Genomic DNA, 13,843 nt, shown 5'->3' on the forward strand with positions numbered 1-13,843 from the left:
TCCTCCTTCCCCAGTTCTGGGGTGCTGGGAGCTGCTTGCCTACCCCCCAGAGGTTTGCTGAGAAATAGCAACTCTTCATTCAGTCTTAGAGGCCAGCCATGTGGTAGGCCCTTTTGGAGTGTGGGGGGCGGGGAGTAATCCAAAGAGGAAACAGAAAAAGTACCTGTCCTCTTATTTAAAACCCATGGTAGAAGCTCCTGAGTGGTTAAGTCAGTGACAGTGAGAGATATAAGTCATTGTTCTGGGGAGCTGTTCACTCGAGAAGGTTCAGGTTCTGCAGGGGGACTTTTTCCAAGTCCTTGGATTCAGGTGGCAGATGCCGGAGGAGACGGCCACGGCCGCATCTGCAACTCAATTCAAGGCCCAGGTAGCTGGCCCGTGGGCACCTGGAGGCAGGCAGGGCGTCCAGTCCCCAGCCCTGCTCTGCGCTCCCTCTGTACCTCTGCCTCAGTGTCCCCATCTGCAAATAGTGCAGAGGCCTCCTTCTCTCTGAGCTTTGCTCCAGACCAAGGTAGGGATTCTGGCTTGAATCCCTTTCCCTGTTTGAGCCTCAGCTTCCCCATCTATGAAATCGAAAACCTCTCTACACTAAGGGTCTTTGAAGAGAGAAGAGAAAACTGTTTTCAGTCAGCTCAACACAGAGTAAGTCCCTGTAGTTTTCAATCAGGGGGAGCCAAGGAACCTCTTCTAAACCCAGTGTCGCTGCCACCAGGTTGAATCTGTCCAAGTACGTGCCAAAGCTGGCCAGGTGATCCTCATATCAGCCTAAGGGCACAGCCAGTTCTGGCTGCAGCCCCTGGAACAGAGACAAGGAGCTTTCGGCTGGGCGAGCAGGGAGCCTTCATCTTGGAGCCTCTGTATCAGAGCCCGTTCTAATTGCCTATAGCTGTAATAATCAAAGAGGAAGCTCTTAAAATGGGGAATTATGTATCACCTTAGCTACAAAATAGCCATGGGCCTGGCGCCAAGGAAAACAGCTCTCGCCACCGGCCAGCACGGCAGCGCCTGCTGGGACACCTGTGGAGGGAGCCCGTTCCTACCCGCTGAATCACGGGGTGGGCTGGGGGGTGATGGAGAATTAGTGGGCCTCACGGAGTGTCAGCTGAGACCAGGCTGAGCTGGCAGAGGGACAGCAGAAGCAGAGCCAGGAATTTGGGCTCGTCATGGTCACTGTCACAACTAGTTTTATGACCTTGGGAGTGTCACTTGGCCTCTCTGAGCTTTGCTGATTTCACCCTGAGTAGGACTGACCCCAAGGTCAGGTTGGACCTGATAATAATTATAGCAGTACTAACAACAGTAATACTAGCAGCTACTATTTAAGGAGTCCTTGCCACATGCCATGGACTGCTGTAAGCACTTTCTGTGCACTTCTCTTATTCAGTCCTCACAGCATCCCCGAGAGGTGAGTACTGTTACCCCCACTTTACAGATAAGGACACTGAGGACCAGAGAGGTTGAAAAACTTGCCTGAGGTCACCCAGACAAGAAGTGACTGTCAGCTTCTAGGCCAGAGCTCCCGCTTTGATTCATGCAGGGGCCAGGCTATCACTAGAGGGCCTGGAGCATCCATGCAAGGGGTCAGCCTGAGGGGGATGAACTAAAGATGTTCTGTGGGGTGAGTGTCCCCAGGAGAAGGGGCCTGCACTGGGAGCCCCAGTAGGCCTTGGGGAGGAGCTAGTGTTTCCTTGGGGAATGGAAATGGTGGAGGGTTGGGTGGGAGGGCATTGTGATCTGAGTGTACTTTACAAGTTGCCTTTAGCTGCCGTGTTGAGAATAGATTGGGGGGTGGGTGGGTGGGCAGATTATCAGCAGGCAGGCCTGTGAGGAGGCTGACTTCCATGCCCTACAAGGACTATTGGGGTCTGGAGCATGGTGGTTGCCATGGTGATGGAGAGAAGTAGGTGGATGCCAAGAATGTATGAGAGGCAGAATCTACCATCTTGCTGCTGTGGGCTTTCTATAGGCACCAGGCTGGTCAGACACCCCAGAGGGGCTTGGAATGAGCCCCATGAAGGGTGTTTGGCTGTCTGCACATGGGTGTGTCCTGCTGCAGGCATGAGTGAGCATTGGGTGAGGTCATGGCGGATGTCTTGGCCTGAGGGAGCCAGAGGCAGGGCTGTTGGCCTTGTGTTCTCGAAGGGCAGGTGATAGCAGCAGCCACAGGTGGGACAGGTGATGGTGAAGGAGGAACACATCTCGGGATACACCCTGGGAATGAGCATCAGGGAAGCCACCACCACACCAGGCACATGACAGGCCCCAGCTCTGCCCCATTCAGGCCCTACCCCCATCCAAGCTCACCCATGGGGTTCGGAAAGATGCGGTCCTGAGTGTGGAGAGGGGCCTGGAGGCCTAGCCTTGTAGGAAACCAGAGCCTGGAGCAGAGAAGGTCTCAGGAAACTTGTTGCTACCCCATGTTTCTAGAGGGTGCTTTGAGTGCCAGTGTGGCAAGTGGGTCTGGGCTCCGAGGACAGAGCCAGGACCCTCAGGGTAGCCATGGGAAGCCGACCCCAGCTCCCAGTAGGAAAGAGCTTTGTCAGTCTCAGCTGCCTATGTGAGCAGAAGCTGGCCACTGCCCCCTCCATCTGGCTGACCTTGTGAAGTGCCTTCCAGCTCTGAGATCCAAGGAGAGCCCAAGAGGGCGGAACCAACCTTTCTTGGAGGCTCAGGGGTCATTCCTTGAAAAACATCTTCACTAGGAGGGAGTTGAGTCCCACATCCTCCAATTATGCTCCCATCCAGCCAGCCCACAATGGGTCGCTCAGATAACCATCGGGGGTTGCACAAATTAACACTGGAACAATGCTGGCTGCTCAGGCTATTTTTACAGTAGCCATACGCCCGGCTGAACCCCCGCGTCGCCCCGAGGGAGCAGGGCAAAGAAAGGCCATGCGGATGCCGCCACCAGTCTGTGCTCTGGGAGACAGAGGAAGGGCTCAGCGAGCCGCCCGGCGGCTCCAGGAAGCCTTTTCTTGGTCTGCTCACCACCAGATAGCAAAACAATTGGGGTCCCCCACCCCGAGCCAGGGAGAGGAAGGAGGTGTGGGGGAAACAGGGGTTCTGTTATGCTTTTGTGCCTCTGCTCCTCAGAGCACGGCCCCTGTGGGCCTAGCTTCTGGTGCCAGGCCAACACGTCCCCTCTACACACCCAGGTCCTCAGGCAGCCCCGCCTCCACCTTGCTCTGCCTTGGATGGCTTTCTGGGCCAAGCAGCATGGAATGCAAGGCTCTGAGGCCCAGTGACTTGCCGAGACCAGTGCTTGGGAAGTGGCCGAGCTGGGGTTCACACTTAGCACCAACTGCTTGCAGATCCCACTCTGGGAACCATCTACCCCACGGTCCTTGCTTGACGACCGGCTCTGGGCAGATGGGTCCTTGTCCCTATGGAGGCACAACTCTAGTTGAGGAGGAGGCAGTTAACAAGGAAGCAAGGACGTGAATCAAGACATTTTCAGGTAGTGCCAAGCAGTTTGACAAGACAGACGGAGATGCCCACTGAAGATGTCCTGTGAGCTTGGTGAGCTGGCCCAGGGGTGCCCATGGGAGGGGCCACACCTGGTCCTGCTGATGGTTGCCAAAAGGAGTGTGAGCTAAACATGGTTCAAGCTTCCAGTTTTTCACGAGAACCTAGAAATTTTGACTTTTCTCTGAAATCTGATATTTTCAGTGTTGGCCACCAATTTGGATCATGAAGACAAGTTGTGGCCCAGGCTGCTTGGCTCTGAGCCGGTCTGCAGGTGGAGAAACAGGCTCAGAGAGGGGTGGGCAGGCCCACTGGTGCTGGTCCTCCAGTGCATGTCTTCTGTGGTGCTCCGCCACAGAGGGGTAAACCCTTGAAGGCACCCTCTCTCCCCAGGCTGGGACTCATGATACTCTTGCCCTCAAGGCTGAGCTACCAGGGAGAGTGAGAACTCCAGATGAGGAGGTACCGAAAGAAGAGGCTCCACCCTGGCTGGGGGCAGATGTCCTCTAGAATGGGGTCCAGTCAGCAGGTGGGCTGAGAGTGACCACAGACAGCTCCTGGAGGCTTAGGGATTTGACCTCCTTTGGGGCCTTGCATTGCCAAACCCACCAGGAGTCAGAGGACAGGGGACCTGGATGACACAGGGGTCGGGGCAAGCCAGAGAACGGATGGAGAGCGGTGAACCAGGGAGATTAACTGGCTTTCTTACATAATCCTCACCAGGGCAAATCCCTGCTTTTTTATTGCTGTAGGGATGTGGCTGGTTAATTGCAAATATCTTTCATAAACATCCATTCTCCATACTTTGATGGAAACCCCATTTTCAAATATTGTTTCCATTCCAGGCTGAAACCCCATTCCTCATTCATTCGGTGTTTATCCATTCCTTAAACAGTTAGGCGCAGGCCTCTCCCGTGCGCCAGGCACTGTGCTGGCTCATGAGTGAAATGGAAGCCGTCGTTTCCTACGCAAATCCGAAATTGAGAAATAGTATTCATTTCTAGAAAATTCAGGCAGGTGTTATTTGGCGGTGCCTTAGAGGTGCCTGGGTGTGTCATATTTGGAAGAGGTGATGCCAGGCCAGGGGTGGCTTCGTGCTTATCTGCCGCAGGTGCAGGATGAGGTGTGACATTCAAGGACAGCAAGCATGGGTCCCCAGTGCTTCTCTCAGCAGTTGCTCAAGAGAAGGAATCTGTCAATTTCTGAATCATTAGGTCCCTGCTTGCCTAGAGGGGGTCTGACTTGCTCGGGACATTGTCAGATCAGTGGACAGTCAAGGGGATGGCAGGCCCCCTGCCACAGGTCTGGGCAGGTCAGAGCCAGCCCGTGGGTGAGAAGGGAGAGGTCGTGTTGAAGACACATAGACTATTTACCAACCGCACATGGGGTTCTGTTTTGTCCCCACAGAAAGCGAGGAGGAGATGGCCACCAAGGAGAAGCTGCAGTGTCTGAAAGACTTTCACAAGGACATCCTGAAGCCGTCCCCCGGGAAGAGCCCGGGCACGCGGCCCGAGGATGAGGCTGAGGGGAAGCCCCCGCAGAGGGAGAAGTGGTCCAGCAAGATCGACTTTGTGCTCTCTGTGGCTGGTGGCTTCGTCGGTTTGGGCAACGTCTGGCGTTTTCCGTACCTCTGCTACAAAAATGGTGGAGGTGAGTCTAGGCTGGGCAGAGAGAAGGGGGTGGCCTCTTGTGACCTGCTCTCCCTAGTCCCCACCGTGACCTCCCTCAGTCAGCCTGCTGCACCCTCGCCCCGCCCCTCCCCACCTCAGAGGCAGGAGAGGAGCAAGCCTGGGAATCAGCTGGTGTTCTGTCGGGGTCTTACTGTGCTACCTTGAGAAGACCCCTTACCCGCTGCAATCCTTCTGTTTGCCATCTCTGAAGAGGAGTGATGAGGCCATGCCCCTGTCCCCAAACCTCTGACACTCACATGCTCCCTTCATAAATTCCCTCTTATCTTCATGCCTCCCAGCTCCTTACATTATATCTTTTCTAATATTTACTTTGGCTTTTCTAACTTAAACCAAACATAGTTCAAAAGCAAGCTTCGTTTCCCCCATAAATGGAAAACCAGTATCATTTGCCATAATGGAAAGGTATCCAGGAAAAAAAAAAATACAGTGAAGATATTTTTTATTTTTATTTTTTAATTCAAAAGTTTTTTTCCAGTTTTATTGAGATATAATTGATGCATAACCTTGTAATAGTTTCAGTTGCAAACATAATGATTTGATGTATGTATATATTGCTAAATGATCACAATAAGTTTAGTTAGCATATGTCACCTCAGTTATACATTTTTTTCTTCTCATGAGAACTTTGAAAATTCCTCTCTTAGCAACTTTCAAGTTTAGCCCAGTATTATTAACTGTACTCACTATGCTGTGCATTCCACCCCCCCACCCCCGAACTTATTTATCTTATACTGGGTACTTGTACCTTTTTAACACCTTTACTCATTGAAGATATTTTTTAAATGTAAGGTCTCTGGTTGGTTCCAGTTTTACGTTTTGGGGCTTTTTTGTTTGTTTTTTATAATCCTCACTTGAGGATATTTTTTTTCCCATTGATTTTTTAGAGAGAGTGGAAGGGAGGGAAAGAGACAGAGAGAGAAACATTGATGTGAGAGAGACACATCAATTGGTTGCTTCCAGCACGTGCCCTGACCAGGGCCGGGGATCGAGCCTGCAATCGAGGTATGTGCCCTCGACCAGAATCGAACCTGTGACCCTTCAGTCTGTGGGCCGATGTTCTAACCACTGAGAAAAACCGGCTAGGGCTGGTTTGGGGTGTTTTGTTTTTTTAACCTGAAGGCTCTGAGCTAGAGTCCTCTCCTGTCGGAGTGTCCAGGTCGGCAGCACGTGCTGACATACTGGGGGCTTTCTGGCTATGCAGCAAGAGCGGCCTGATGAGAACTGGGTAGGGAGAACTGCCCGTAATTGAAGGCTTACCTGTCAGCAGAGATGAGCGTGCTGCCTACAGCCTGCGTTAGGAGAACTACCTTCCGGGAAATTCTGCCTTAGAGTCTGGTTTCTTAACCTTTTGTAGGTCTCAGGCGCCTTTGGGACTCTGATGAGTGTCCTAGACGCTCCCCAGAGCAAAGCGCATACACATAGACCCAAGTTGCCCACAGTTTCAAAGGGTTTATGGACCCGCTGAAGCCATTAGTGGACACCAGGTAGGAACCCTCGCCCCGACTCCTTGCCCCTCACTCCTGCCCTGGCTCCCACCCCAGCTGGAGGTACCCACCTCTTGCTTCTCATCACTGTACCCTTCTTAGCTAGTCTGTCTCAGCTTCCTGCCCTGGGTAGGCCTGGGAACAGGCAGGTGAAGGCTTCAACAAGGAGGTCCTATTTGAGATGGGTCCTAAGGGCTGAGCAGTGCTTATTCAGATGGAGGATGTGGGGAAGGCAGGCGGCAGTCGGCACAGCTTAACTGGAGGCCCCGAGGCTGAAAGCACCTGGTAGATTTGAAGAAGGTGAGAGGGCACACTGGAAAGGTGATGCCTGCTGGGCAGGATCTGCAGAATTTTCAACCACGCCCAAGGGTTTAGCCTGTACCCTCACGCCCCTCACTTGTTCTCTCTGGTTCCATTGGCTGGGAGGGCTTTGGAGCGAGCACCTGCAGCCTTGCCCCTGTGACAGCCCAGTCTGACCCTCACCCCACTCTGCTCTCTCCACAGGTGCATTTCTCATACCGTATTTTATTTTCCTGTTTGGGGGCGGCCTGCCTGTGTTTTTCCTGGAGGTAATCATAGGCCAGTACACCTCTGAAGGGGGCATCACCTGCTGGGAAAAGATCTGCCCCTTGTTCTCTGGTGAGTATGGGACAATGGTCACCCGGGGCCTGGTGTTCATTGGTTCAGCAAATTTATTATTGAGCACCTGCTGTTTGCCAGGTACATCAGAGCCTCATGCAAGTCACTTGGTGCTGTGCCTAACACAGGGTAGCAGCCAGTACATGATACGGGCGATGCTGCTCACAGTGACTGCTCAACCCGTACTGGCTGTTCCCACCTCCCTGGGTTGTTGAAGGCTAGAGAAGCTAGTAGCTGCTTAGCAGTACAGTGCAGAAGATAAGCACTCGGATTCAGGGGCCTTTCTGTCTGGGTTCGATTCCCTCCTCCTCTTGCTAACTCTTGTGACTTTGGGAAAGTTCATTAATCGTTTTATGTCTCAATTTCTTCATCTACAAAATGGAAACGATATGCCTTCTTCATAGGGTTACTGCTACTAATAGTCACATAAAAATGCTTTGTCCACATAGTAAGCCCCAAATTAATGGTAGCTTTGTTATAACATTTAATCCTTTGTTTAGTACCTAGTATGCATTCATAAGATAACACTGTTAACGATTATAATTGGCAAAGATGGGAGGATGTATGTCAACTTAGTCATCCATATAAATCTATCCGTATATGATCCATCAAACCTTTCTTCATTAACTAGTCAATTTAGTTAGATTATCCATCCACTTGTCTACCCATCACCTATCTACCCATCTATTCATTCATCTATCTACTCATCTACCTAACCTTCCAGCCAGTCCCCAGCCATGCATCCATCCAACAAATCAAATTTCCATCCATCAATCCAGCATCTCCCCATTCGGCTCTCTATCGGTCCATTTAACCACCCATCTAACCATTGATCCATCTAACCATCCATTCGTTGGCCTATCCACCTGCATGCATTCTTCAATTCGTCCAAGGATCCCATTTATCTAACCAGCCCACAAATACTTGCTGGTCACTGTTGAAGGCCCCCTGGGAGTGCCAAGGCCTTCCATTTGAGTGTGTGGACACAGGGGTCTGGCCTTCCTGCTGATGCTTATCCTGCTTGTCCACACCCACAGGCATTGGCTACGCCTCCATTGTGATCGTCTCCCTCCTGAATGTATACTACATCGTCATCTTGGCCTGGGCCACCTACTACCTGTTCCAGTCCTTCCAGTCGGAGCTGCCCTGGGCGCACTGCAACCATACCTGGAACACACCCTACTGCATGGAGGACACGATGCGCAAGAACAAGAGCCTGTGGATCACTCTCAACACCAGCAACTTCACCTCCCCTGTCACCGAGTTCTGGGAGTAAGGCCAGCTTCACTAAGGAAGGAGGGAGGGCCTGGGTGGGGGCAGAGAGGACAGCCCACTCCCTCATCTTCTCCCTCGCGATGTGGGAGTCAGTGTCTTGGGATGGGATCGGGGAGAAGTTGGGTACAGATTTGGAGATAAATCCATGTCTTTGGTCTCAGATAGGCCTGGAAGCAAGTCCCGGTTTTGCCATTTTACTGGCTGGCTGACCTTCAGCAAGTCTCTGCCCCTTTCTGAGCCTCAGTTTCTTTAACTGTCAAATGAGGGGAATGAATCGTTCCAACACCCATGGGATCTCTGTGAGGAATTTTTCCCCCCAAAGGCAGGTATTTGTACTTATATTGCCTGAAAATAATACAGTTTTCTTAATGTATTTTAGAAGAAACATAGTTAGCATATCAAAACTATTATTGCACAGAGAAAAATTCATATATGAAGCTGAAATAGTAGTTAGTCAAGTTAAAAGGTGAGTAGAGAGAATAAAAATTATGTGTTAGTTCGCTTTTGCTGTGTAACAATCATCCCCAATGCAGTGGCTTTAAGCCACAACCATTTATTTGGCTCAAGGTTTTGCTGATTAGCAGTTTGGGCTGAGCTTGGCTGGGAGGTTTTTCTGGTCTTTGCTGGGCTCCCTCATGGGTAGATCAGCATCAGGGTAGCTCTTCTGGGCATTGGCTGCCAGGGTCCATATGGTCTCAACCCCCAGCAGGCTACCCTGAGCGTCGTCAGAGGCCGCTCTTCATTCCAAAGCAGCCAATGGGAAAGTTGCATCGCAGGAGCATTCTTTAAGCCTCTGCTTGTATCATTTTTGTTAATGTCCCATTGGCCAAAGAAAGCCACAGAGTCAAGCAAGAAGTGGAGAAATAGGTTCTGCCTCTTTATGAGAGGAGTGGAGAATTATGGGCACGCCTCCAGTCTACCACACGGTTGTCAATAAGAGAACACACATAGGATACACATCAGAAAGGCAGAATGTGAAGGGGCTTGACGTTTGGGTACCTCTTAGCTGATATATAGGAAAGTTCTTCTAAGACATTCCTTGGAGGCCAATTAAAAATATATTCGTGCATCGCTCTTCACGAGCAATTAAATGTGGGGCTCAGCACTTGGGTGCGGCCCCCCTCTATCTGGAAATAGCTGAGATAAGGCCTTGCAGGAAGCATGAGAGCCAGGAGCAGGGAATGCCGTTAAGGAAGCAGGTGGACCTAATCATCACGAGATGATACTCCCTCTCTTTTGTGTGTGGCTGCCCACCTCTTAGAACCTGGCCCAGGAACAGAAGAGGGAGTTGCCTGCTGCTTGGTCCCGGGCATACTTTGGGGCCGGGGCTGGGAAATAATAGGCAAGGTTAGTCAGTCCTTCCTCGGGTGGTACACGTCCCTGTCATGACACGTGGGCCTTTCAGTATATGCCCCCGTCCCTGGGGCTCTTTATGCGCACATATTTTCCACTTGCAGACAAAGAAGGCATTACAAGCACATTCATCACCCCCTCGGCTCCCACCCCCGGGAGAGTTGAGTTTACAAAGAAACGCTGCACTTCATTCTTCTCACTTGAATGGGGCCTGAGACCACAGCCCTGTCCGCTCTCTGCAGAGCCTGCCCCACCCAGGACGTGGCACTCAACCAGCCACTTGGGCGCCTGCTGGGACCTCATTGCCTCAGGCACGGATCGGCTGCCTGGGCTCCAACCCCAGCTCTGCCGCTTCTAGCCTGGCCAGGCACCTTGGCCTCTCTGGACCTTCATGTTCTCACCTGTACCTGGAGAGATTATAGCACTGCCCTCCTAGGGATGGCGGGTCGCCCTAACTTGAGACCATGACAACATGCATGATAAATATGGGCCATTGTCATTTATTTTGTGTCCTCATAGGGGATAGAACTGCTCCTTGGGGGCATTTGGAACTCTAAGTGAGACAGCCTTCAGAAGGACTAAGAATGGCCCCTCTCAAATGCCCGTATTGTCCCCCATATTGCTCACCTCCCTGCCGCTATAAACCTGAGGGTTCTTGCAAAGATGGTCATGTGGGCGATGAGGTGCTCAGGGTTTCCAGTCCTCACCCATCCCTTCTCCCCTGCCTGCCCCCCAGTCTGGGCCCTCCCAGAGTCTCCATTCTGAGTGCCCCAGCTCCCCTTCCTGACAGTGTTCATTTATGCAAATGTCCTGGTCCCGCAGCCACCTTCCCACGCCCCACAGGACATGCTTAGTCCAGACCGTTCTGGCCACCTGCCTGATGCCCCCTTCCCACTCCAGCCTTCGCACCCGCTCCTCCTGGTTCCAGCAGAGCACTGTAAGCCCCCCTGCGCATCCATAAACAATGTGCCCTCTTTCTAGAACACAGGAGGACTGGAGTCCACAGAGGAGGAGCCTAGAAAGCAGGTTTAGGCGTGAGGACCCAGCCTGCTCCTGTGTGAGCAGAGGCTGAGGCCAGCGAGCGGGGCCAGGGGCTCCATCAGTGCCGCCCTGAGTCAGGCACAGTGGATGAGAAGGGCCTGCCTGCCTGCCTTCAAGAGCCTTCCATTCTCTTGGTCGTGAAAGAGGGGAGAGAGCAGTAATGTGGAATGATTGACTCCCATGAGCATCGTGCCAGGGACTTGCCCCCACCTTTCATTTCATCTTTGCAGAGGCCCTCTAAATGGGGTAATTCGCAAACCGCTTTCTGCCTCAAATCCCACATTAACTCGCAGGTCCTCTTGGATCTCCCGTGAAAGTATATTCAGAGCCTGACCACCCTCCCCACTTACACTGCAGCCCTCCTCCCTCCCCCATGATCGCTCTCTCCAACCCCAGCACTGGCCTCTCACTGCGGTCCCTGCCTTGCCCTTGCATCTCTGCAGTCAGTTGTGAATCTAGACATGTCATTTCTCAGCTCGGAGTCCTCTCATGGCCTTTCCCACACGGTGCTCTCCCCCAGCCAGAGAGGGTAGTGCTCACTGACGGCTGGTTCTTAGTAATTGCACATCTGCATCCACTTGATTGTAGCCTGGGGCAGCACCTCTCTACCCCTCTCTGGCCTCATTTCCCATCTGCAAATGGCTGTCCGAGCTGGGCTTTGAGGGATGAGTAGAAGCTCACTAGGCTGAAAAGGAGAAAAGACATTTGGGCAGAAGGAAAGCACGTGGCTATTTTGGGAACAGCAAGTCATTGGTTGGGCCAGAGCATAGGACGCATGGAGCCAGGGAGAAGGATTGAAGCCTTGAATGTTAGACTAAGTTTGAATCTGTTTTCTGGACGTTGCTTAAGCAACACACTATGGGGAGAAAAGCTGAGACGTGTATTAAGCACTGACTGTATACAGGGTCTCAGGGGGCTTTGGGGTGAAATTTAGCACGTGTGATTTCCCCTGAAAATAGCCACCAGCTCCATAGTGACTAGCCTCGGGGTTTTCGTTGAGAAAGGCTTGCTGGGCTTTATTGAGGTGTCACTGGCTGGTACCGCTGTTGGGCTGCAGAGCAGTGAGGCTCTCTCGGAGACTGGAGTCCATGATACTTGAGGTGAAGCCCAATCCCAGCCATTGTTTCCCTTCACTCCTCTGACCAGCCCCAGCTGCGTGGGTCCCTGAGCTGTCTGTTCCTTGGGCAAATGATTCCTGCCGGGTGCTCAGGAGCTCCCCGGGAATCCAGATAACAAGGCATCATGGGACCTGATACTTCCTCCGGGCCCTGGACAGAGGGACCCTGTCAATCATCCCTGCCCCCTCCAGTGTTACTAGAGGAGAGAGGAGAGAGCAGTGGGGAGACGGACTGCGACTCCCACACGTCCCAGCTGCATGTCCTCGGGGCAATCACCTGTCCAAACCTCAGAGTTAGCGTGGTCCGAGACCTCACAGCCGGACTGGAGTGTTAAAGAAGCTAAGACAGGGCTCTGGGCATGGTTTCTTAGATAGGACACTGAGGACCAGGGAGGCCGAGCAACTGGCCAAAGGCGACTCTGCAGCCAGAGTTCCCAGCTCTGACCTCAGACGCTGGATGCCACCTCCAGTGTCTGTGCGTCCATCAGCTGTAAGTCCACAGTCACAGGTAACACTGAGCCGGGTGTGTGTGTGTGTGTCCCCACTCTGAGGTTATGCACGGGGTCTTCTCTTGGCCCGGATCCCCCATGCCCACCCCATCTGCAATGCTACAGCGCCATGCTCAGCAGGAGCCAGTGGGATGCCCTTTACCAGGTCCCTGTGCAAGCCACCTGGGCCCCCGAGACAGTCATTACCCCTGGCTTTGTAATTGAACTCCGAGTCCCTGTGTGCTGGGGGAGCAGAGCTTATTCCCCCCGGTCAGCTTCGTCCTGCTCACCCCTGCTCTGGGCTCACCTCTGTCCTCAGGGTCCTGCTTCCCCCCAGCCCTGGAAGACAGGCGGGGCCAGGTCTAGCCAAATGCCCTTCATCAGGCTGGAGCCATGCCTTCCTCCCCGAGTCCTCTGGGAGCTCAGCACGTATCATTAGACTTTATTAGAATCAAAGAAATGAGTCATATTTGCAAACAAGCCCTGCTCAGCCAATCTTCCCCTGCAGCTGTGAGGAGGGGGAGGCGGGGGAGCAAGCCTTGTGTGGCCCCATGCTTAGGGCGGACGGGCCCTTTTATAATTGTTGCTTCCATCAGTCTCCAGGGAAGAGCCATCGCCAATAAATGGCTGGCCGGCAGTCAAAAGGAAACGATTTGGCCCACTCGGAGGACGTATTTACATCTCTGAGTGCCGGCTGGACGGCAGCAGGCTGGCCGACTCAAAACAGACGTCCAGGCAATTCTTTTTTGGATCCCACCCTGGAATGAATCATTACTATTCTTGGACAAGAATGCAGCTCACCTCTGTATCTCCTCCCTTTATATGAGAGATGCAGGGAAGTCTGGGGTGCTGGGGACCCTCGTGAAGGGCAGTGTAGGACCCAGCACACTGGTGGCTGGTCCCCAGGGTGGCATCAAGGAAAAAAAAAATAGGCCCAGGATTGATTCTTATCTGGGTAATTTCAGGTGAATTCCTGGATCTCTCTGAGCCTCAGTTTCTGCATCAATTAAATGGGAATAATTAATTTACTCAACTAATGTCTTGAGCACCTACTATGTGCCAGGCACTATTCTGGATCCAGCAGTGATCAAGACAGACAGAAACAGGCCCTGCCTCCGTGGAGATGTCATTTTAGTAGGACAGACAGACATTAAACAGATACCACAAATCAAATTATAATAGAAACACGATGATAAATGATGGCAAATAAAGCCAGGGCAGGGGAAGGAGAGTGACCAGGGATGTTTTTTACATAAGATGACCAGGAAAGACTGCCCTGGCATTTAAACA

General features: G+C 52.4%; 1 protein-coding gene across 4 annotated transcripts in view; it reads left to right on the forward strand.

Moving 5' to 3' along the window:
* Nucleotides 1–13,843, forward strand: part of SLC6A6 (solute carrier family 6 member 6) — an 80,917-nt gene that overhangs the window by 37,107 nt on the left and 29,967 nt on the right. For 3 of the 4 annotated variants that reach the window (XM_070433550.1, XM_070433548.1, XM_070433547.1), the window contains 3 exons: nt 4,873–5,115; nt 7,145–7,279; nt 8,317–8,551. In XM_070433550.1, the coding sequence (XP_070289651.1) occupies nt 4,887–5,115; nt 7,145–7,279; nt 8,317–8,551 (599 nt within the window). In that variant the 5' untranslated portion in view covers nt 4,873–4,886. Of the gene's footprint in view, nt 1–1,399; nt 1,406–4,872; nt 5,116–7,144; nt 7,280–8,316; nt 8,552–13,843 lie in introns of those variants that run through there. The other variant, XM_070433549.1, reaches the window with a different exon arrangement.

This window comes from Myotis yumanensis, unplaced genomic scaffold (genome assembly GCF_028538775.1).
Source record: "Myotis yumanensis isolate MYYU_CA2020_CCGP unplaced genomic scaffold, mMyoYum1.0.hap1 SCAF_14, whole genome shotgun sequence".
Classification (NCBI taxonomy): Eukaryota; Metazoa; Chordata; class Mammalia; order Chiroptera; family Vespertilionidae; genus Myotis; species Myotis yumanensis.